The 25,064-nt window shown below is 43.7% G+C and overlaps 1 protein-coding gene across 1 annotated transcript in view; it reads right to left on the bottom strand.

Annotated features, from left to right (window-relative positions):
- LOC311529988 (immunoglobulin lambda-1 light chain-like) overlaps window positions 1-16,548 on the bottom strand; it is a gene marked incomplete at its 5' end in the record, with an annotated part of 156,116 nt that extends 139,568 nt beyond the window's left edge. The window contains 2 exons of the mRNA XM_084646263.1: window positions 14,965-15,197; window positions 16,503-16,548. Coding sequence (XP_084502389.1) covers window positions 14,965-15,197; window positions 16,503-16,548 — 279 coding nt within the window. The remainder of the gene's footprint in view (window positions 1-14,964; window positions 15,198-16,502) is intronic.
- Window positions 16,549-25,064: the final 8,516 nt, after the last annotated feature.

The following is a 25,064-nucleotide window of genomic DNA, read 5'->3' on the forward strand; positions in this document are numbered from 1 at the left end:
TGTGCCGGGCGCCCCCTTTCTGTCCCTGCGGCTCCCCTTTTAGAGTCGCTAGGAAGCGGGGGAAGGGCTGGTGGGTCCTGGTTGGTAGGGGGGAGGGGCGTGGGCGGGGCTCACCCGCTCCGAAAATAGAGGGAGAATTACAAAATGATAAAAAATTACTCAAGATAGTGAAGACCCAGGCAGACTGTGAAGAGCTACAAAAGGATCTCACAAAACTGGGTGAGTGGGCAACAAAATGGCAGATGAAATTGAATGTTGATAAAAGCAAAGTAATGCACATTGGAAAGCATAAGGAGAAATGCAAAGTACTCCTCTGAGGAAGGAACAATCAGTTTCACACATGCAGAAAGGGAAATGACTGCCAAGGAAGGAGTACTGCGGAAAGGGATCTAGAGGTCATAGTAGGACCCCTAGGAAAAGCTAAATATGAGTCAACAGTGTAATGCTGTTGCAAAAAAAATCATTCTGGGATGTATTAGCAGGAGTGTTGTAAGAAAGACACAAGAAGTAATTCTTCTTCTTTACTCCCTGCTGATTAGGCCTCAGCTGGAGTATTGTGTCCAGTTCTGGGTGCCACATTTCAGGAAAGATATGGACAAATTGGAGAGAGTCCAGAGAAGAGCAACAAGGATGATTAGGGGTCTGGAAAATGACCTATGAGGAAAGATTGAAAGAATTGGGTTTGTTTAGTCTGAAAAAGAGAAGACTGAGAGGGGACATAACAGTTTTCAAATACCTAAACTGTTGTTACAAGGAGGAGGGAGAAAAATTATTCTCCTTAACCTCTGAGGACAGGACAAGAAGCACTGGACTTAAATGGCAGCAAGGGAGGCTTAGGTTGGACATTAGGAAAAACTTCCTAACTGTCAGGGTGGTGAAGCACTGGAATAAATTGCCTAGGGGGGTTGTGGAATCTCCATCACTGGAGATTATTAAGAGTAGGTTAGACAAACACCTGTCAGGGATGTTCTGGATGGTGCTGGTCCTGCCATGAGTGCAGGGGACTGGACTTGATAACCTCTCGAGGTCCCTTCCAGTTCTATGTTTATATAATTTTATGATGATACCAACTATACATATAAAATGATGGGATCGAAATTAGCTGTTACCACTCAAGAAAGACATCTTGGAGTCATTGTGGCTAGTTCTCTGAAAACATCCACTCAATGTGCAGCAGCAGTCAAAAAAAGTGAACAGAATGCTGGGAATAATTAAGAAAGGAATAGATAATAGGACTGAAAATATCATCTTGCCTCTACATAAAGCCATGGTATGCCCACATCTTGAATACTGTGTGCAGATCTGGTTGCCCCCATCTCAAAAGAGATATATTGGAATTGGAAAAGGTTCAGAAACGGGCAACAAAAATGATTAGGGGTATGGAACAGTTTCTGTATGAGGAGAGATTAATAAGCCTGGGGCTTTTCATCTTGGAAAAGAAATGGCTAAGGGAAGTTATGATGGAGGTCTATAAAATCATGACTGGTGTAGAGAAAGTAGATAAGGAAGTGTTGTTTACTACTTCTCATAACACAAGAAATAGGGGAAACCAAATGAAATTAATATGCAACAAGTTTAAAACAAACAAAAGGAAGTATTTCTTCAGACAATGCACAGTCAACCTGTGGAACTCTTTGCCAGAGGATGTTGTGATGGCCAAGACTATAACAGCGTTCGAAAAAGAACTAGATAAATTCATGGAGGATATGTCCATCAATGGCTATTAGCCAAAATGGGCAGGGATGGTGTCCCTAGGTTCTGTTTGCCAGAAGCTCGGAATGGGTGACAGGGGATGGGTCACTTGATGATTAGCTGCTGTGTTCATTCCCTTTGGGGCACCTGCCATTGGCCACTGTTGGAAGACAGGATACTGGGTTGGATGGACCTTTGGTCTGATCCATTGTGGCCATTCTTATGTTCTTATGTTCTCAGGGGAAGAGAATGTGGGACCCTGGTCTGGGGAGAGGAGGGAATGGGGTACACAGAGGAATGGAGGGCAGGGGGAATGGGTCTAGGGGGTGCACAAAGAGCCACTGGGGAGAGGGCAAATATGGGGGGAGCCTGTTATGGGAGGAGATGGGAATGGGGGATGATGTGGCTGACTCTGGCCAGGAAGAGGTTATATGGAGGATCCAAGGAGAGTCTGGGGGTTAGCATTAAAGTGGGCCTGCACAAGCTTAAAAGTGTGTGACCCCTTCCCCCTGCTTGTAAACAATAACACACTTCTTGGTGCCCTCTGACACTTGGCTCCCCTCCCCCTCCCCCCGGTGCACGCAGGGGAAATGACTCATCTCCCTTCGTTTTCGAGACCGCCCCCCGCTCCGGCAGTTTGTGTCGGGAGCCCGGGACGCTCCGTAGCCCGGTGGATCCCAGAGAGCGCAGAAATACACCGCCGAGTCAGCCCGCTGCGCCCCGTCTATGGACAGCGTGAACGATTTGACATGGGTGCTGAGCTCGGAGGAGAACCGAGGGGCCACCGAACCGCGCGTGTATTCATTTCCCCTCTCATTTCTGTGCAGTAGGAGCAGAGGCTGCTGCCCAGGCAGCTGCTGGTACCACCCCAGGGCGTCGTACGTGTACGTGGTGCTGTGTTGACAGGACAATTTCACGGGCCGCCCTTCCCTGGCTGACGCAGACGCTGGAATCTGGGCCCCGGAGTTCCCAGCCACGGGGCCTAGCAGGAGAACAGTGGAGGCAGAGTAAGACCCGTGAGTTAGAAAACACTCAGTCTGACTGCCAGTATGATACACTGAGGAGAAGTAGGCAGACGGCGATCCACATCTCGTCTCTACCGCTGTCACACACAGAATGAGACGTCCGCCCTGTTGTCCGGCCTATTTACAGCCAAGGACCCACTTCCCCTCGTGGGAGGGCTGTGAAAAGACAGAGGGAGAAATTCTGCCAGAAAAGCCACCCGGAGACAATGGGAAGGAGTGTTTTTTTTTTCTTAAACAATTTCTCATCGGTGTAGGTGTATAACTTCGTTATATTTATTGCAGGCAACTAAATTAGCTTACCATTTCTCCAGAGGAGTATAATCCATAAAAGCAGACAGACAGACCGACAGACAGACACACATGTATTTATTTTCAGAGAGAGAGACAGAGACAGAGAGAGAAAGAGAGTTGTTGCAGAACTTTTGGTTTTAGGGTATGAGAGAGGCAAGGTGGGTGAGGTAATATTTTTTACTGGACCAACTTCTGTGTGTGGAAGGGACACGTTTTCGAGGTTCACAGAGCTCTTCCTCAGGTCTGGAGAAGGAAAACAGACCTGAGGAGGAGTTCTCTGAATCTCGAAAGCTTGTTCTTTCCAACAACAAAAGTTGGTTCAACGAAAGTTATTACGTCACCCACCTTCTCTGAGAGAGAGAGAGAGAGAGAGAGAGAGATTAGATTAGATCCTTCCCTCCTACTGCAGAGATTTGTGTTAAGGGTGTTCTGTAGATCGGCAGGTTAGCCTCTTGACACTTTTTTTCTTTAACTCTCCATGGACGGTTTCCACCTTGGACAGCTCCTTCAGTCTAACTGGTCTCAGAAGATGGACTATGGGTGAATAGCAGCACCTTGTGGCCATTTCTTTGAGTTACAAAATGAGGCTTAAATTCCCCCTCTGCACAGGAGAAGCACAACTTGCCTGTCTGTCTGTCTGTCTATCTATCTATCTATCTATCTATCTATCTATCTATCTATCTATCTATCTATCTATCTATCTATCTATCTATCTATACTATACTATACTATACTATACTATACTATACTACATACCCGTGGATCTCTAAAACTGCTTTTAATGAATTATATTCCTTTGAAAGATCCCAACCTAGACTTAGTATAAACAGAACTAAATTCTGTACTGCTGTCTGATAGAGTCACTCCTTCCAGTTCTGTCGAGATGGCTTCCCTGACAGCTTCACACGTCACAGAGAGAGAGAGAGAGAGAGAGAGAGAGAGAGCGATCCCCCAGCCACTCCTGCCCCAGAGCTGGCCATGGTCTGTAGTTTGCAAGCGATGCTTCGCCCTCCCCCGGCTCTGTCAGTTTTGGCTCTGCTCCGCAGCACAGCTGTGGCTCCGTGGGGACTGGAAGCGCAGTAATACACCGCCCTGTCTCGCAGCTCTGCGCTCATATCTTGAGGGTGAACCTGTTGTTGGAGCTATCAACTTCCCCTACGAAGCGGCCCTGGAAGCCTTCTCCATAGTGGTCCCCTTCTCGGTAAACCCAGGTCAGGGGGCCCCGCTGCCCCTTTCTCTACCAGTTCATCCAATAGCTGTTCATCTCCCCTCCCTTCACACGGCCCTGGAAGGCCACTTCCTCGCCCTCCCGGACTGCCAAAGCCTGGGCACCTTGTTCCAGCACCACATCACTCCTGACTGCTGGCGAGAGAATAAAGCGTATTAATCAGGCAAAGAGATTAACTGCCAGTAAGGGAGCAATGAGGGAGAAGGATAAAGGTCAGCGGAGATGGCTGAACAGTGAAATGACAGTATCTGGCAAGTCAAGAATTATTCTATGTAACTGAAAATCTGGAGAGAATTTAACAGCTTCACAACCAGTTAAAGATGAAGAAAACAATAAAATAAAAACAAAAGCCTGGAAACGAAGCGAAACACAGAAAACACACACAAAAATCAAACACAAAAACCTGAAAACCAACCTAAACACAGAAAACACACAAAAACTTAAACACAAAAACCTGAAAGCCAACATTAAAAGACACACACACACACACAAATAAAGAGGAAAAGAAAAACACAAAGACAGGAGCACTCTAAATTCAAAATAAACACTGAAAACACACAAAAATATCATAACATAGGAACAAAAAACCACGAATATGAAAACCTGAAAAATAAAATAAAAAGTGAAAAAGGAACAAACTGAAAAAAGCCAAACACAGAAAAGAAGAACATAAACACCAGAAAAGCTCCATCAACACGGAAAGCACAAGAAACTCAGACACAGTAAATTCATACACAAAAACCTAAAAACCCAAAGAAAAAGCCAGAACAAACCCAAACTCAGACAGCAAGTGCAGAATTAGGGCTCTGTGCTATTGTGTTTTTTGTTTACTTCCGCATAAGTTGCTGAGAAGCAGCAGAAGGCAGCAGCCCCTTCTCATCTCTGCAAGAAAACGAACACCCAAGAGTTTCTCAGTCATCCCCTTTGTCATACAAAAGTCACGTGCCCCTTCCTCTGCAGGCGCTGGCAGAGGATGGAGGTTGGCAGCAGTTCGATTTCTGGGTTAGCGTGGCTTCAAAAGCGACAAGATGGAGCTCCCCAGCCTTTGACGTCTTTAGCTCACAGGGTAACACATCGCGGCTCCGCTCACACCCCTCCGATCAGACATAGAGCAGCCAGATATCAAACAGCTCTTTCCCCTCTTAATACGGATCCTTCCAAACACCAGGTGGGCCTTTAACCTCCTTAGGACTGGAGAGAAAAGGAGAAATGCCGCACAACTGTTCACACAGACCTGGGCTCTGCAAAAGGCACCCAGCAAAGCATTTCGGCTGCAATTTTCAAAGAAATCTAAAGGAGTTAGATACCTACATCCCACTGAAGTGCAGCCTGAAGTTCATACTGTTCTTGCTGTTGTTGTTTTAATCATCCTGGAAAAGTTTTTTTTTTATATATAGTATGGTACATTTTTAAAGAGGAAAGGGATTCTTTCTTTCTTTCTTTCTTTCTCCTGTTTTTGTGAAGACGGGAGGGGCTTCTTTCTCTTTCCTGGTTTATGCTGACTTTTAGACTTTTGTGCTTGTGTGTTTATTCTGTTTGTGTTTATCTTTTTGCATTCTGTGGTTGCGTTCTTGTTGTTTGTGCTGTATGTTGTCGCTGTGTATGTTTTGGGAATTTTTGCTTGTTTGTATGTTTGATTTTTTTGCATTCAATTTTCTGGATTTGGGGGGTGCTTTTTGCTTGTTCTCTATCTCGGTCTATGTTTTCTATGTTTCTTCCCTTTTTTGATTCATTCTTTGGTTTGGTTCTTTGCTTTTCATTTTAAATTCTCAGTGACAAATGTTTCCCCCTTGCTCTAAAATACTCTATAGCCTTTACATTTATTTCTAAATAGGGCCTTAAATTGTTCCGTGTTTTACAGGCTCAAAGAATGTGTTTCAGGAGAAAAATAGCTTTGCTGTAACCCACTTTGAAAGTGGGTTAAGATAAACAGGAACAAGGCATTCTTATTCTGGAATAAGAGTGTCCACAGGTGGATATTTCAAAGAATTTCTGTTGAACTTTAAATTCACACCCTACCTTAATACACATTCATTTTCAAGTATAGACAAGCCCCAGTTTTCCACTCCTTCTGAGTGCTGTTTCTTTGTGCATTGCTGGGCGGAGGGATTTTGTAAAGGAAGGTGTATCCTTTTTCCTACTGTGTCTATCAGCGCACAGTAATAGGTGGCGGAGTCAGACAGCTGAACCGATGATATATCCAAAGGGAAAACCCTGCTGGTTTTATTAATTTTGGCTTTGAAACGGTTCCTGAACCTCTCTTCCAAATCTTCATGCCTGGAGCGCTCCTGAAGGATGAACTGTGGAGATCCTCCTGATTCCTGCCTGTACCAGAGCAGCGTTGGGAAGCCAGAATTATAGCTACAGTCCAGGGTAACAAATTCCCCTTCCTTCAACTTTGTTTCTCTCACGGGTTGGATGACTGTCTGACCTTGGGTGAGCCCTTTAAACACATCAAAGTAACATCGGAGTTATTACAAAACCCCCGAGGACACACAGATTTCATCTCAGTCTTTTAAGCAAACATCAGCCAAGAACAGACATAGAAGCTGGAATTAAACACTATGGTGTTCATAAGCTCACCGGACCAGTTCAGGGTTAGGACAAGTACCAAGGGAAGCGCAGGCATGCTGAGACCCCAGGGTGTTTGTCGCTGCTGTGAGATAGGACCCTTTGATACGAACTTCATGAGCTGCTCTCTCATCTCACCGGAAATAGGTGCTTTTCTTTTTTAGGTGCATGCCTTGTTCAATTTAAGGTGACTCATCCTGGCCTCATCCAAAGTCTTTTGAAGTCAACAGGCGTCTTCCCATCCACTTCAAGGGTCATTGGATCAGGCCCATGATAGGAATATATTGCACCATGAATGTGGACAAGAATAAAGCTTATGAAAATTGTACAGCATTGCACTATACCCAGGGACGACAAAAGAAAATGCCCCATATCTCTTCTCAAGAAGGGAAGAGAGGTGGTTCATTGTCATAAGAGTTAAGATATAAAGCAGAGAGAGATTATATGATAGATAGATAGATTAGATAGATAATGGATGTGTTATCAGGTACTAGCCACCATGGAAACCAAATCTCCAACCACTGTGGATTTTATGTCTGAAGTGCTTTTGGCCTCGGTAGGGTAGTCTCCTACAGCATTTGAGGAGCTGAGATATATGGTTTCAAGTATCTTTTCCAGTCCATATTCATCCAGTGATTTAAAGAAACAAATCCAGTCATTAAAGGACATTCTAGTCTACTCTAGTCTAGTCTCATTTCTTGTATTGTATTGTATTGTGCTCCCATGTCCCGTATTGCACTCTCATTTCTTATATTCTAATAAATTCTGGATTGTAATTATAAATATAAATTAGAAAATGAATTTCCCAATAACAGACACACAAAGTTCTTCTTGACAATCCGTGTGAAATGATTTTTCTGTACTGCTAAACGAAGACATCTTTTAATTAAAACATACAATTTTAAAAGGAATAATAATTTCATAAAATTCACCTTCTTCTGAGATATAGCCACTTATTTTTAAATACCGATTTTTTACACAGTCATTTTTCTGGTCTGTCAAATTTAGACAACTTCTTTTTATTCATGTATCCAAAAATACAGTAAAAATAAACAGATATTTCATAACATTTATATTATATAGAGATATTTAATATATTGATTTTATTTGCACACACAATTCATTTTTCCAATATTTTAATAAAGACAAAATTTAGTTATTCAGGTAAACAATTAATATCCATAGGAACGTAGGACATAGGACTGGAAGGGATCTCCATCCTGGCTCATAGAACATTTCAGGTAATGCCATTTCATAAATTTATCAAGCTCCATTTTAAAACTAGTTTGGTTGTTCACGCCCACTCCTCCTATCACCTGTTCTATAACCTCACAGTCACTCCGCTAATGATTAGACATCTTCTAATTTCCAGTCTAAATTTATTCGTGGCCAGTTTATAACCCATTGTTCTTCTACAAACATTGTCCAGTAGCTTAAATAGTTCTTCTCCCTCCCTGGTGTTTATCTTACTGATACATTTATAAAGAGCAGTCAGATCCTCATAAGAACATAAGAACCGCCAGACTGGGTCAGACCAAAGGTCCTTCTAGCCCAATATCCTGTCTTCCGACAGTGGCCATTGCCAGGTGCCCCAGAGGGAATGAACAGAACAGGGAATCACCCAGTGATCCATCCCCTGTCGCCCATTTCCAACTTCTGGCAAGTAGAGGCCAGGGACACCATCCCTGCCCATCCCCTGTCAGCCTTTGTTTTTCTAGGCTAAATAATCAACTGCGTCTCCTAAAATCAGCTTTCCATTTCCCTGAACGTCTGAGTAGCCCTCCTCTGCACCTCTTCCACTTTGAATTAACCTTTTTTGAGCATGGGTGACCAGAACTGGACAATGAATTCTTTTAATTCTTTTAACCACTTGATTTTATCATTATTAACGGACATGAACTTTCCATAGAAGGGTTAACAAATCTCATTCATCACCTGCATGTCTTGTCTTTACAAGACTCATTTGCCTTTGGTCAGTGTCTTGTCATTATCGGCGTTTTTATTCCGTTTGCAGTGTTGTGGTAGCTGTGTGGGCCCCGGGTAAGGAAGAGAGAAGGGGGAGATCTAATATCTTTTATCGGCCGAACTTTTTCTCCACAGAGCTCTGCGGTAGCTCTGTGGATATTGCCTCACTCACCGTGTCTATTTATTTTCTAACTTTCGGCCAATCTTCCCTGAGGAATTCAGTCCAGCTCTAACCCCCGATATTGCTCGGCACTAGAATTCTCTTCCTATGGACATTTTTGCCCACGGTTGTCTTTAATCCCCTGAGCTGCACCACTGAATTCAACAGGGGTCTTTCCATTGTCTTCAATGGTCTTTGGACCAAGCTCTCCTTGAGTGGCAGGTTATTGTTCAGGGTGTTACAAGAGGTGAACCATTGTGGGCTGCAAGGCACAATAATATACAGCACCATCTCCCGGTTGTAAAGTCCTGATGGTTAAAATGCTGGAGCTGTTGGCACGGTCAACAGAGAGTCCACAGCGTCCTGAATTTCTCTCCTCACTGTAGCTGTGAGTGATGTAAGTCAGTTCAGTACTGGCCTTCCGGTAATACCAGTAAATGGAATCGTAATTCCCGTCAGGAATGTCATGCTTGCATTGAATCTTTGCATCAGCCAATTCAGCACCTCTCTGGTCGGGGGACTGGGTTACTTCAGACAGGCAGATACCACCTCCGGGGAGGGAATGAGAGAGAGAGAGAGAGAGTTAAATAAAACACTAACCAATAAATGTGGGCTAGCGATGCACAGCACAAGAGGAAAATGAACGGGACTTAGTCGGTTAGCTTGCAATGGTGATGACAGAGGAAGATGGTCTGGTATGGAAGTCACTAAGCTGGGTCTGAGGACACTGGATTTAACTTCAAGCCCTGCTACCAACTCTCTGGGTGACTTTCAGGAACTCATCTGGGCTGAGAACAGCAGACACCTACAAGATTCGCAGAAAGAACAGGAGGACTTGTGGCACCTTAGAGACTAACCCATTTATTTGAGCAGAAGCTTTGGTGAGCTACAGCTCACTTCATCGGACGCATTCGAGTGTAGCTGTATCTAACGAAAGCTCATGCTCAAATAAATTGGTTAGTCTCTAAGGTGCCACTAGTCCTCCTTTTCTTTCTGCGAATATAGACTAACGCTGCTACTCTGAAACCTACAAGATTTGGACACTCAGTTCCCATTAAGAGTAGCAGAAATTTGGCCTCTAAATCTCTTAGGCATCGTTGTAACTCTCAGTTGTATTCTCTCTGGATCTCTATGTAAAATATGGATAAAAGAACTTCTTTTTTCCTTAGACTTTGTCTATTTAGGGCAGAGACTCACTACGTATCTGTACAGAGCTCAGCACAGCTTAATGGGGTGCTGATTTCAGTTGGAGGCAGTGGCTGTTACTATAACAAGATCGCATTTAAAAGAGACAACAGGCGGCGTTACTCACAGAACAGGGACAAGACGAGACAGCTGCGCCCACTCATGGCACTCTGACTGCAGGGTCTTCTTGTTCTGTTTGTAGATCGAAGCTCGCCGCTGTCGCTGGCGGTGGGGAGATAACACCGACAGACCGCGCCTCCGCACGCATTCAACCCCTCACCACTTCTGCCTTATCTGCAAAGATTGCATGGCAGTTTGGTTGCTATGGCAGTAAAGGAAATAGGGGATTAAGAGGAAAGGAGTACTTGTGGCACCTTAGAGACTAACCAATTTATTTGAGCATGAGCTTTTGTGAGCTACAGCTCACTACGAAAGCTCATGCTCAAATAAATTGGTTAGTCTCTAAGGTGCCACAAGTACTCCTTTTCTTTTTGCGAATACAGACTAACACGGCTGTTCCTCTGAAACCTGGGATTAAGAGGGTGTTTTTTGAACATATCACAAGATGTTGCTCATCAAAAGATCTCTTTAAACTTTCATCCTCTACAGATGGAGAACTGCTTGCTTGCTGAAGGCGTGCGGGTGTTCGGTCTTTACATTTATTATCATTATATCATTATTACTTTTCTCTATATAGCAGTACCACATAAAGACTTCTTTGTTTAGGGTGCTACACAGGCACACCGGAAAAACAAAACAAAACATTTTTTGTCCTGCAGAGTTTACTGTCTAAATAGTCTAAGGAAGGACTTTTATCCCCATTTTACAGGTGAGGAATTGAGGGACAGCGGGACTAAGGGCCAGATTTTAAAGGTATGTATGTACGATTGAAATCAATGGGAATTAGGCACCTAAATACATTTGCAAATTTGGCTGCTAGGCGCTATAATAATGCAATATCTGAGACACACCAATAATAATTACTAAATGACTAAAGCATATCTTCCTCAAGTCTCACTGCTGTGTCATCCCACCAATTGGAGGTGGAGACCAGTAATTCCACAACAGTGAGACTTGAGGAATATATGCTTTAATCAAGCACAAATTGTTGGTCTCAATGCAGGAGAAACACGATGAAATTCTATGATCTATGTGATACAGGGGGTTACGATCTAGTGGTCTTCTGGCCTTTAAATCTATTAACCTACAATTAGGTACCTATTAAATCTATTAATCTATAGCATTACCCACTAGTGGTTAGTGGAGTTAAGCAAACTTTCCATCTCCTTGCAATCTTATTCTCCTTGGAACTAACAAAGGATGGTCTTTATGGCTAAGGTAGAGGCCAGGGAGGGACTTGGATTTCCAGACCTGCCATAGACTCCCCTTGTAATCCTGGGAAAGTAATTTAGTCCTTCTGTTCTTTGTTTCCCCATCTATAAAATGGGACTTCCCTGTCTCACAGGAGTTTTTTGGGGATAAAATACTGTGATGGTCCTGCTAATGGGGGCCACATACGTACCTTAGGTAAATGGTTTTCTAGTTTCCTAAACCACCTTCTAAAATTTATTTTACAGCCTAAAATCTAGATCATGTATGATTAGTTTGATCCCCTACATATCAGAGACCACACAATTTCACTCTGTTACCCCTTTTTTGAGTAATCTGTGTCTAACCCATATCCTCCAGAAACGCGTCCAGTCTGGATCTGAAGACCCCAAGAGACTGAGGATCCACCACTTCCCTTGGGAGTTTGTTCCAAGGATGAATCACCCTCTCTGTTAAAAATTGTGCCTTGCTTCTAATTTGCCAACGGACTTACCCTCCTAAATCACTTAGATGCTTTTGAAAAGACCTTTAGTCTTTCTATGCCACAGTGCCCCAACTGTAATGTGGATAACAGGACTTTCCTCTCCTACAAGGTGCTGTCAGGATCCATACATTAAAGATTGGGAGGCTTTCAGACACTAACTGATTTGAACATTTCAGCCATAAAACATCATATATTGAGAGCCCTGTTTATTCTGGGTTGCCTCACACTTCTCTTTTCAGACTCTATTCTTCTTCTTCTTCTTCTTCTTCTTCTCCTTCTTCTTCTTCTTCTTCTTCTGATGATGATGATGATGATGATGATGATGGTAGTGATAGCAGAACTAGTAAGTCACAGTGATGAACCAGGACCCCATAGTGTTAGGTGCTGTACAAACACAGGGGGGGAAGATGCCCCTAGACCGGAAGAGCTCACAATCTGAGCTCCAGAGTGCATTTTTGCACAGAAAGAGTCAGCATTTACCACTGTGCAACAGCTCAGAAACAGGTGGCAGCCTCTTCATTGTTAATAGCCATAATTTAAATCCCAGGTTGCAAGTACTTTCTGCCCTCCGTGTTGTACAGTCTGTACCCTGTTTTGCTGGAGGTGTTTTTTTGGTGTCCACAGATTAGATGCTCTTGGGTTTGGTACAAGAACAATTGGTACCAATGATGAGCAGCTGACATCCTGCTGAGATTGCAGGGAAAAGGACGGAGTTGTGGATGAGGCACTTACCTGAGACTCAGGAGAGCTGGTTTCAGTTGCCAGCTCTACCACAAATTCCCTTTGAGACCTTGCTCAAGGCAGTTAATCTCTCTGCCCAGGTTTCCTTATATGTAAAACAGAGATCCTAATATTTCTCTACCACACCTGGACTGTGAGGATACATCTTTGGAAGCACTCAGATGTTTTTTGTGATGGGGTGATATAAGTAGATAGATACCCAGATAGCTTTACCAGGAATGAAGTTTGGGACTTTCAAAGGATGATTTTAAAGAAATTTGGGTGTCTCGTTGACAGAGGCTCCTTAAAAAAGTCTCATGCAAAATTCCTGCAATATGTTTTAAAAGTCTCTTTTTCCTCCCTGGTTAAAATCTAAAATAAATAGAACCTGGAAAGATTCAAATGACATGTGTATTATACTTTTTACCAGTAGGTTGTGCTACCTTGTTATTTTCCCCAAATCTAGCTGGACAGCGTTGCTTTAATCACATGCATTATCAAACTGTCAAACAAAGCAATAGGAGGTTTCTAACTAATCACACCAAAACAGAAGGTGCTTTATAGGTTGTGACAGTCGCAGGCTTGCAGCTAGTCATTTAAATCTCCCACGCACGCTCATAAATAGGTTATCTTCATTTAAATCACTTAACTACACTATTTTAAGTCATATTTTTTAAAAAAAAAATCGGTGTTTTTACTTCGCGTTATTTGCAAAATACGATAGTCTATGAAGAGAAAAAAATTCCCAAGATGTTAACAGAATAACCTCATGCCCATTCTATGATTCAAGGTTGATAAATTACTATAAAGATTTCAATAAAGATTTGGTTTGCGGGGAATAGGAAACACTAGCTTGACACCAGTAGAGTCACCATAAAATATGTATTTATTGACAGTGTAACAATTCTCCTAAGACCCGCTGTTTCCAGGCTCAGTGTGCCTAACTTCCGCTGCATCAAGGAAGGAAAGGTTTTTTGTCCAGGTTTGCTCTGTGGCTCTGTCCCTTTGAGCGCTGCAGGGGTCAGTAATTCATCGCTGTGTCTGCCAGCCTCATGTCTGTGATGTTCAGAACTGTGGAGCTGTCATCAGCCTGGGAGGAAAACCTCTTCTGGGAGAAACCTGCAGCATCACTGGCTCTTTTAGCTCCTCTCTGGAAAATGCAGGGCAGGCCATGGTTACTATACTGAGGTACTAGAAGAGAGATACAGCGCCAAATAAGAGCAGAGAGAAGTTATTTTAACTCTATATTTAGCACTGCTGGGGCCGTTGCTGGAATACTTTGTCCAATTCAGGTGTTCAGAATTCAGGAAGGAGACTGCTAAATTGGAGAGGGTTCAGAGAAGAGCTGTGAGAATGATTACAAGTTTAGAAAACATGTTTATAGTGATAGACTCAAGAAGCTCAAGATCTTTACAAAGAGGTGGTGAAGGGGTGACTTGACTATGGTCTATTACAAACAAATATTTAATAATGGGCCCTACAACCTAGCAGAGAAAGATATAACAGGAGCCAATGGTTGGAAGTTGAAGTTACACAAATTCGGATCAGAAATAAGGTGCTAATTTTTGTCAGTGAGGGTAATTAACCATTGGAACAATTTACCAAAGGGGCTGTGGTGGATTCTCCATCCCTGGCAATTTTAAAACCCAAATGGGAAGTTTTTCCAAAAGAGCTGCTCTAGGAATTGTTTCAGGCCTGTATTACACAGGATGATCACAATGGTTCCTTCTGGCCTTGGAATCGATGCATCTACTAATAAGGAGTTTTCTAATATTTCACACAAAAATAGAAGCTTGTCTTCTGGTTCAGTTGTGATTTGACAAGTGTAGATTTGGAACTGTAAAGGTAACCTCACTCTATCTATGAACTAATACTGCAATTTTGCATCACAATTTTAATCACTTGTAACAAATTGGTATTTTTACAACTTATTTTTACAAATTCCCCCAGAATATGCTGCTGGAAGGTGTCTAACAGCTTTCCTGATTTAAGTTCCTGCCCTTTGTACTCTCCAAGGGTGGACTTTTTTAGTGTAAATTGTTCAATGAGCATTTTACTTTGGGGTGTGTGTGTGTAAGGAATAACCTGACACCCCCACACTCACCCCGAAATTAATCCTTTTAACAATGTAACAAGTCTTCTGAGGGACTCTCCCTCCAGCTTCAATAACCTCAGTTGCGACAAGGAAGGGAGGGTTTTTGTGCTGCTCTGCTAGGCGGCTCCGGCACTGTGCCCTCGGCAGGCCGCAGTAATACACCGCTGTGTCTGCCCGCTCCAGGGATCTGATGGTTAAAACGGTGGAGCTGTCGTCAGCCTGAGAAGAAAACCTCTTCTTGGCGAACTCTGCAGTATCACTGAGTTTGCTGTAGGACTTCGCTCCTCTCCGGAGAATGTACTGCGGGGCTCGGTTCGGATACTGACGGTACCAGTGGAGATAGATGCCACCAGAATAGTCCGTATTGTAAAAGCATCTGAGTGTCATCCTGTCTCCTTCTCCTCCAAACACTGCAGCTTCGCTGGGCTCGACCGAACCGCCCAGCCCAGCCCCTGCAAGAAGACAATCCCATGTAAGGACGTCATTCCAACCACCCTTGGCCCATGGAGATGGCTCGAGGCGCACGGCTGGGGATCAGGAACGAACCTATGTGTCCACGCTCCTAACTAGAAAGGAATTAAGGTTAGGTGTAAGGATCAGGTCTGGGTTTAGAGGTTAGTACTAGAGTTAGGGATAAGGACAGTGTTAGGGTTTAGTGTTGTCATAAATATAAAGGGAAGGGTAAACCCCTTTGAAATCCCTCCTGGCCAGGAGAAAGCTCCTCTCACCTGTAAAGGGTTAAGAAGCTAAAGGTAACCTCGCTGGCACCTGACCAAAATGACCAATGAGGAGACAAGATACTTTCAAAAGCTGGGAGGAGGGAGAGAAACAAAGGGTCTGTGTCTGTCGGTATGCTGGTTTCTGCCAGGGATAGACCAGGAATGGAGTCTTAGAACTTTTAGTAAGTAATCTAGCTAGGTATGTGTTAGATTATGATTTCTTTAAATGGCTGAGAAAAGAATTGTGCTGAATAGAATAACTATTTCTGTCTGTGTATCTTTTTTGTAACTTAAGGTTTTGCCTAGAGGGGTTCTCTATGTTTTGGAATCTAATTACCCTGTAAGATATCTACCATCCTGATTTTACAGGGGGGATTTCTTTATTTCTATTTACTTCTATTTTTTATTAAAAGTCTTCTTGTAAAAAACTGAATGCTTTTTCATTGTTCTCAGATCCAAGGGTTTGGGTCTGTGGTCACCTATGCAAATTGGTGAGGCTTTTTATCCAACATTTCCCAGGAGAGGGGGGGTGCAAGTGTTGGGAGGATTGTTCATTGTTCTTAAGATCCAAGGGTCTGGGTCTGTAGTCACCTAGGCAAATTGGTGAGGCTTTTTACCAAACCTTGTCCAGGAAGTGGGGTGCAAGGTTTTGGGAAGTATTTTGGGGGGAAAGACGCATCCAAACAGCTCTTCCCCAGTAACCAGTATTAGTTTGGTGGTGGTAGCGGCCATTCCAAGGATAACGGGTGTAATATTTTGTACCTTGGGGAAGTTTGGACCTAAGCTGATAAAGATAAGCTTAGGAGGTTTTTCATGCAGGTCCCCACATCTGTACCCTAGAGTTCAGAGTGGGGGAGGAACCTTGACAAGTGTAAAGGTAAAATGTAGCGTTTACCGCTAGGGTTAGGATCGGGGTTTCAGGTCAGGATTAGGGACAGAGTATAAAGATTAGGGGCTGGAAAAGAACTAGGTTCAGGGTTCCACTGTAGTTGGACGCCTAACTTCCTCAAAATACTTCGAAAATCCCACCGCATTTACCCAAGAGATTAAATATCCAAATAACGAGAACACAACACGTCTCCATGATGTATCCCACAGCGACCAAGTCTGACGCTCTCAGATGTTGCTGCGAGGGGGGAAGTAGGCAACTAAACTTCAAGTCTCTGTAGGTGGCTACAACTGAGGAAAGTTGAAGAGAACCCGGGCTGGACGAACAGGCAGGGAGTTGCGTAACACCTAATAGGTTCAGGAAACACGCTGCGTTCAGGTTAGTCTGTAGATGAATTTGTGGTGAGCTTGTAGGAGGAAGAACGGGCTTGTGGGTAAGGCTCATCTCTGGGTGCAGGGGTAGCTGGCTTCAGTTCCCACCTCTCCGCCTGGCTCCCTTGTGACCTTGATCAAGGGAATTAGCCACTCTGTTCTTTGGTTTCCCTTGCTATAAAATTATGTTTCTCTGCCCCAAATGTGGATTGTAAAGATAAATATGCTGAGGCCCTCCGAAATTATTGTGGCGTTCATTTAAGGACATGGATACATTTATCAGTAATTAGGTTTGAGCTTTTCAAAAGAAAAGTTTAATAGCATTTTTTTAATCTCAGTCCAAGTTCTTGAAAGGATTTTTAATGTCTTTCTTCTATGTCCTTTGCTGTGATCATGATTAACCTCAAATATAAAGAACATACAAGTGTTTTAAACGACAGGGTGTATTTACACTTTGCACCAGCAGGTGACGCTGCTTTACCTTTACTTTACCACAGCCTGCACAGAGAGCATCACCTTGTCCACGTATTATCGTCCTTCGCTAAAGAGGGCTAACAGCTTCTTAAAACAGCAGCCAGAAATGTAATTTTATCTTAAATTTGAACAGCGATATATCTCTAGGGGAGTCCGAAACGGCAGCTATTCCCATCAACACGCACCTACATCTGCGTATTTTAACAGCATATTTTCCCCATGTTTTAAGTCATGTTCTGCAACAAATTAGTATTTTAATAGTATTATTTATCTATATGTTTTAATTCGTATTGTTTTATCCCTACTGTACCACAAATGGATATTCTTTCTTTCTTTCTTTCTTTCTTTCTTTCTTTCTTTCTTTCTTTCTTTCTTTCTTTCTTTCTTTCTTTCTGACAAGTTGCCATAAATTGGTAATTTATAATATTTTAACATGTATAAACTGATGTGATATTTTACTCATTTTTAGTACAAATGTTGTTTATTTATTTTAACTCATCAAACTTGTATATGACCCTTGGGAAGCCGATTTAAATTGATTACCTTTATTGCCTAATAGCTTTCTTTGACAGGATAACAAGCCTTGTGGATGCGGGAAAGCGTAGATGTGGTATATCTTGACTTTAGTAAGTCTTTGGATACCGTCTTGCAAGACCTTCTCGTTAACAAACTAGAGAAATACAGCATAGATGTAGCTGCTTTAAGGTGGGTGCATAACTGGTTGGAAAATACTTCCCAGAGAGTAGTTATCAGTGGTTCACAGTCAAGCTGAAAAGGAATAATTACAGGGGTCCCACAAGGATCAGTTCTGGGTCCCGTACTGTTCAATATCTTCATCAACGATTTAGATAATGGCATAGAGAATACACTTATAACATTTGGGGATGATACCAAGCTGGGAGGGGCTGCAAGTGCTTTGGAGGATAGGATTAAAATTCAAAATGATCTGGAAAAACGGTCTGAAGTAAATAGGATGAAATTCAATCAGGACAAATGCAAATTGCTCCACTTAGGGAGGAACAATCAGTTGCACACAAACAAAAAGAGAAATGACGGCCTTGGAAGGAGTACTGCAGAACGTGATCTGGGAGTCATAGTGCGTCACAACCTAAATATGAGCCAGCAGTGTAATACTGTTCTAAAAAAAAAAAAAAGCAAACATCATTCTGGGATGTATTAGCAGGAGTGTTGTAAGCAAGACAGGAGAAGTAATTATTCTGTTCTACTGAAAAGCCTCAACCGGAGTATTGTGTCTAGTTCTGGGCACCACATTTCAGGAAGGATGTGGAGAAATTGAAGAAAGTCCAGAGAAGAACAACAAAAATGATTAAAGGTCTAGAAAACATGAAGTATGAGGCAAGATTGAAAAATTTGGGTTTGTTTAGTCAGGAGAAGAGAAGACTGAGAGGAGACATGATCACAGTTTTGAAGTACAAGAAAGGTTGTTACAAGGAGGAAGGTGAAAAATTGTTCCCATTAACCTCTGAGGCTAGGACAAGAAGCAAGGAGATTAAATTGTAGCAAGATTGTAGTTTAGGTTGAACATTAAGGAAAAACTCCCTGTCAGGGTGGTTAAGCACTGGAATAAATTGCCTAGGGAGGTTGTGGAATCTCCCTTCTTGGAGGTTTTAAGGCACATTAGACAAACACCTCCTGTAAGGGGGAGTGTCTACAAGATAACAGTCCTGCCAGGAGTGCTGGGGACTGGACTAGACGTCAATTCCAGGCCTACAATTCTGATTCTCCAGTGTGTCATTTTAATGGAGCTGCTTAAACAACTTAATGAAGCTAATATCTGTGTTCTTAAATGAGTGATCAGTCTCCTCGGATGAGCTGCTGGGCAGATTTAATGTCGTCAACCTCCAGCACTGTCGGGAAGGGGAGGGTTTTTGTAGAACTCAGCTGTGAGGCTCTGTCACTGTGTCCCTGCCAGGACGCAGTAATACACCGCTGTGTCTGCCAGCTCCAGGGCTGTGATGTTCAGAACTGTGGAGCTGTCATCAGCTTGGGAAGAAAACCTCCCCTGGGCGAAATCTACAGTACCAGTGAAACCTTGAGCTCGCTTTGCTCCTCTCACGAGAAGGCACTGTAGGGATTAATTCGGATATTGACGGCGCCAGTCCAGATAAACTGAGGCGGTATAGTTGGTATGGTAAGAAGAGCGGAGGGTCACAGAGTCTCCTTCTATTCCAGACACTTGGGCATCTCTGGACGGGACCAAGTCACCCAGCACAGCACCTGCAACACATTTCAGGACATCATCTCAGCTGGGCTTGACCCAGGGAAGCAGCTCATGTCTGGGAGTTTCAAAGGACTCTAAAAGATTTAGGTGCTCGGCAGGAATTGAATTAGGGTGAGGGTGAAGGTTATATGTAGCATCAATGTCAGGGTTTAGCATAAGATTACCATTAGGTTTGGGGTTAGCGTTAGGGATAATGTTCAATGAAATTTAGGAGTCTTAAACTCTCTCAGGTTTCTTGGAAAATCCCCGTTCAATTACCTAGAGGAGTCAGTACCCAAAGGGTGATTAGAAAACACGTCTCCATGGCTTCTCCTAGAGCGACCCGGTCTGACCCCCTCCACCGCTGCTGCGAAGAGGAAAATTTCACTTCTCTGGAGGACGGTCACAAACCAGCAGAGAGGGAGGAGGTTGAGGAACTCGTTCCTGACCCGGGTCACACTCTGGAGTCTGGGGTTGGGCTGCAGCTGGAGCGACCCGGCTCGTGGGAGTGATGGGGTTAATGAAGAAGGCTGGTTTAGGCTTAATGTAACTGGCTGTAGGCTCAGGATGTCATGGTCCGAGTCCCAGCTCCGCCCCAGGTGACCTCTGGCAAGTCAGCCAATATTTTTGCGCTTCTCTCCCCATCTGTAAACTGGACATAATAATATGGCAGCTCTGCCTCGCCTGTTCTTTTTTTTATTGATAAGCATCTCGTGGAGTGGAGATATAATGATAGAAGGGGTCATAAGAACTAAACAACATAAGAGCGGCCATACTGGGTCAGACCAAAGGTCCATCTAGCCCAGTATCCTGTCTTCCGACAGTGGCCAGTGCCAGGTGCCCCAGAGGGAATGAACAGAACTGGGAATCACCAAGTGATCCATCCCCTGTCACCCATTCCCAGCTTCTGGTAAACAGAGACTAGGGACACCATCCCTGCCCATCCTGGCTAATAGCCATTGATGGACCTATCCTCCATGAATCTATCTAGTTCTTTTGTGGACCCTGTTATAGTCTTGGTCTTCACAACATCCTCTGGTAAGGAGTTCCACAGACTGACTGTGCACTGTGTGAAAAAAATACTTCTTTTTGTTCGTTTTAAATCTGAGGCCTATTAATTTCATTTGGTGACCCCTAGTTCTTGCGTTATGAGAAGGAGTAAATAACACTTCCCTATTTATTTTCTCCACACCAGTCATAATTGAATATACCTCTATCATACCCCCCTTCGTCGTCTCTTTTCCAAGTTGAAAAGTCCCAGTCTTATTAATCGCCCCTCATATGGCAGCCATTCCATACCCCTAATCATTTTTGTTGCCCTTTTCTGAACCTTTTCCAAGTCAAATATATCTTTTTTGGAATGGGGTGACCACATCTGCAGGCAGTATTCAAGATGTGGGCATACCATGGATTTATACAGAACCAATATGATATTTTCTGTCCTATTATCTACCCATTTCTTAATGATGCCCAATATTCTGTTCCATTTTTTGACTGCTGCTGCACATTGAGTTGATGTTTTGAGAGAACTATCCACAATGACTCCAAGATCTCTTTCTTGAGTGGTAGCAGCTAATTTAGAGCACATAATTTTATATGTAGAGTTGGGATTATATTGTCCAATGTGTATTATTTTGTCATATATTCACATATATTTATTAGCCATTATGGCTAAAATTTTCATCCAGATTTTTTTTTTAAATTCTTAAATCCATCGGCCTCCTTTTCAAATCCCAGTTCTCACCATTCATGGCAGATTTATCCCACACCACACATCCACCAACATCTCTATTTAACAACATTTATTTTCTCACCATATTAGAGCCACATGTTACCAAGAATTTTTTTTTAACACAGCGACACCCATTTCTGTCTGCTTGGGAAGGAAGAAAAGGCATTCCAGAGATTTCCTGGGTTAAATTCTCCCCCTGGGTAGTCTCCAAAAATCATCTAGTGAAGCTGGTTGAATAAACATTTAATCTCCCAGGGGATGTTGAAGAAGAAAATGGAAATCAACAGTCACCCCAAATTCTGTGTTTACAATTGGCTAGCAGATGGTCCAGCCTCCATGTGCCTCACCGCAGTTGCATCAAGGAAGGGAGGGATTTTGCATCCCTTTGCTATGCGGCTGTGTCACTTGTACCAGCTACATAGACCATGTTATAAGGAGGAAGGTGAAAAAGTGTAACCTCCAAGGAGAGGACAGGACGCAGTGGGTTTAAATTGCAGCCAAATTGCAGTTTAGGTTGGTCATTAGGAAAAATCCTTTTTCAGGGTAATTAAGCACTGCAATATATTGCGGAGAGATATTGTGGAATCTCCAACCCTGGAGGTTTCTAGAACCATGTTAGACAAACACCTCTCAGGGATGGTCTAAAAGATAATACTTACTCCTGCCTTGAGTGCAGGGGACTGGACAAGAAGACCTCTTCAGGTCCCTTCCAGTCCTACCATTATGTGATTCTCCAGGGGTGTCATTATAATGCAGCTGCTTAAATAACGATTTAATAATGTGGGGATTTGGAATAAATAAATTGACATGACTAAAATCACTCCAAAATCTGTGTTTTTAGCTGAGTGATCACTCTCCTCAGGAGTGCTGCTGGGCAGTTTTCTATCTGCAACCTCCAGTGCTGTAGGGTTTTGTATAGCTCCGCTATGTGGCTTTCTCACAGTGGCCTCTCCAGGGCGCAGTAATACATCACGGTGTCTGCCAGCTCCAGGGAGGCGATGTTCAGAACTGTGCAGCTGTCATCAGCCTGGGAAGAAAACCTCTTCTGGGCAAAATCTTCAGTATGAGTGAAACCTCCAGCTAGCTTCGCTCCTCTCTTGAGAATGTACTGGAGGGCTTGATTCGGATATTGGCAGTACCAATTCAGATAGACGTAATCGGTAGAGCTGGTATCATAGGAAAAGCGGAGAGCCACCGAGTCTCCTTCTGTTCCAGACACTTGGAGTTCTCTGGGCAGGACCGAGTCACCCAGTGCAGCACCTGCAACAAGACCGTCACACTGCAGGACATCCTCTCAGCTGGGTGTGACCCAAGAACGCAGCTCACGGCTGGGAGTTTTAAAGGATCTAAAAGATTTTGGTGCTCAACACGAATTGAATCAGGCCATGTAGTCCAACCCCCTGCCCAGAGCAGGACCAATCCCAACTAAATCATCCCAGCCAGGGCTTTGTCAAGCCTGACCTTAAAAACTTCTAAGGAAGAGGATTCCACCACCTCCCTAGGTAACGCATTCCAGTGTTTCACCACCCTCCTAGTGAATTTTTTTTTCCTAACATCCAACCTAAATCCCCCCCACTGCAACTTGAGACCATTACTCATTGTCCTGTCATCTGCTATCACTGAGAATAGTCTAGATCCATCCTCTTTGGATTCACCTTTCAGGTAGTTAAAAGCAGCTAACAAATCCCCCCTCATTCTTCTCTTCCATAGACTAAACAATCCCAGTTCCCTCAGCCTCTCCTCATAACTCATGTGTTCCAGTCCCCTAATCATTTTTGTTGCCCTTCGCTGGACTCTCTCCAATTTTTCCACATCCTTCTTATATTGTGGGGCCCAAAACTGGACACAGTACTCCAGATGAGGTCTCACCAATGTCGAATAGAGGGGAACGATCACGTCCCTCCATCTGCTGGCAACGCCCCTACTTATACACCCCAAAATGCCATTGGCCTTCTTGGCAAAAAGGGCACACTGTTGACTCATATCCAGCTTCTCATCCACTGTAACCCCTAGGTCCTTTTCTGCAGAACGGCTGCAGAGACATTCGGTCCCTAGTCTGTAACGGTGCATGGGATTCTTCTGTCCTAAGTGCAGGACTCTGAGTTTGTCCTTGTTGAACCTCATCAGATTTCTTTTGGCCCAATTCTCCAAACTTGCTGAGGGTGCAATCCACACCATCCTCCAGATCATTAATGAAGATATTGAACAAAACCGGCCCCAGGACCGACCCTTAGGGCACTCCATTAGATACCGGCTGCCAACTAGACATGGAGCCATTGATCACTACCCTTTGAGTCTGACAATCTAGCCAATTTTCTACCCACCTTGTAGTGCATCCATCCAGCCCATACTTCTTTAACTTGCTGACAAGAATACTGTGGGAGACCGTGTCAAAAGCTTTGCTAAAGTCGAGGAATAACACGTCCACCGCTTTCCCCTCATCCACAGAGCCAGTTATCTCATCATAGAAGGCAATTAGATTAGTCAGGCATGACTTTCCCTTGGTGAATCCATGCTGACTGTTCCTGATCACTTTCCTCTCGTCTAAGAGCTTCAGAATTGATTCCTTGAGGACCTGCTACATGATTTTTCCGGGGACTGAGGTGAGGCTGACCGGCCTGTAGTTCCCAGGATCCTCCTTCTTCCCTTTTTTAAAAGATGGGCACTACATTAGTCTTTTTCCAATCTTCCGGGACTTCCCCCTATCGCCATGAGTTTTCAAAGATAATGGCCAATGGCTCTGTAATCACATCCGCCAATTTCTTTAGCACTCTTGGATGCAACGCATCCGGCCCCATGGACTTGTGCACGTCCAGTTTTTCTAAATAGCCCGGAACCACCTCTTCCTTCACAGAGGGATGGCCACCTCCTCCCCATGCTGTGCTGCCCAGTGCAGTAGTCTGGGAGCTGACCTTGTTCGTGAAGACAGAGGCAAAAAAAGCATTGATTACATTAGCTTTTTCCACATCCTCTGTCACTAGGTTGCCTCCCTCATTTAGTAAGGGGCCCACACTTTCCTTGGCTTTCTTCTTATTGCCAACATACCTGAAGAAACCCTTCTTGTTACTCTTAACATCCCTCGCTAGCTGCAACTCCAGGTGTGATTTAGCCTTCCTGATTCCATTCCTACATCCCCAAGCAATATTTATATACTCATCCCTCATCATTTTACCAATCTTCCCCTTCTTGTAAGCTTCTTCTTTGTGTTTAAGATCAGCAAGGATTTCACTGTTAAGCCAAGCTGGTTGCCTGCCATATTTACTATTCTTTCTACACATCGGGATTAAGGATTCTTTAAAATGAGTCCAGGAGAGCTGGCTATCTTTCCCCCTCATGTTATTCTCCCAGGGGATCTTGCCCATCAGTTCCCTGAGGGAGTCAAAGTCTGCTTTTCTGAAGTCCAGGGTCCATATTCTGCTTCTTTCCTTTCTTCCTTGTGTCAGGATCCTGAACTCGACCATCTCATGGTCACTGCCTCCCAGGTTCCCATCCACTTTAGCTTCCCCTACTAATTCTTCCCTGTTTGTGAGCAGCAGGTCAAGAAGAGCTCTGCCCCTAGTTGGTTCCTCCAGCACTTGCACCAGGAAATTGTCCCCTACATTTTCCAAAAACTTCCTGGATTGTCTGTGCATCGCTGTATTGCTCTCCCAGCAGATATCAAGGTGATTGAAGTCTCCCATGAGAACCAGGGCGTGAGATCTAGTAGCTTCTGCGACTTGCCGGAAGAAAGCCTCGTCCACCTCATCCCCCTGGTCTGGTGGTCCATAGCATACTCCCACCACGACATCACCCTTGTTGCTCAGGCTTCTAAACTTAATCCAAAGACTCTCAGGTTTTTCTACAGTTTCATACTTGAGCTCTGAGCAGTCATACTGCTCCCTTACATACAGTGCAACTCCCCCACCTTTTCTGC

The sequence above is a fragment of the Lepidochelys olivacea genome (genome assembly GCF_965140295.1).
Source record: "Lepidochelys olivacea isolate rLepOli2 genome assembly, chromosome: 13".
Lineage (NCBI taxonomy): Eukaryota > Metazoa > Chordata > Testudines > Cheloniidae > Lepidochelys > Lepidochelys olivacea.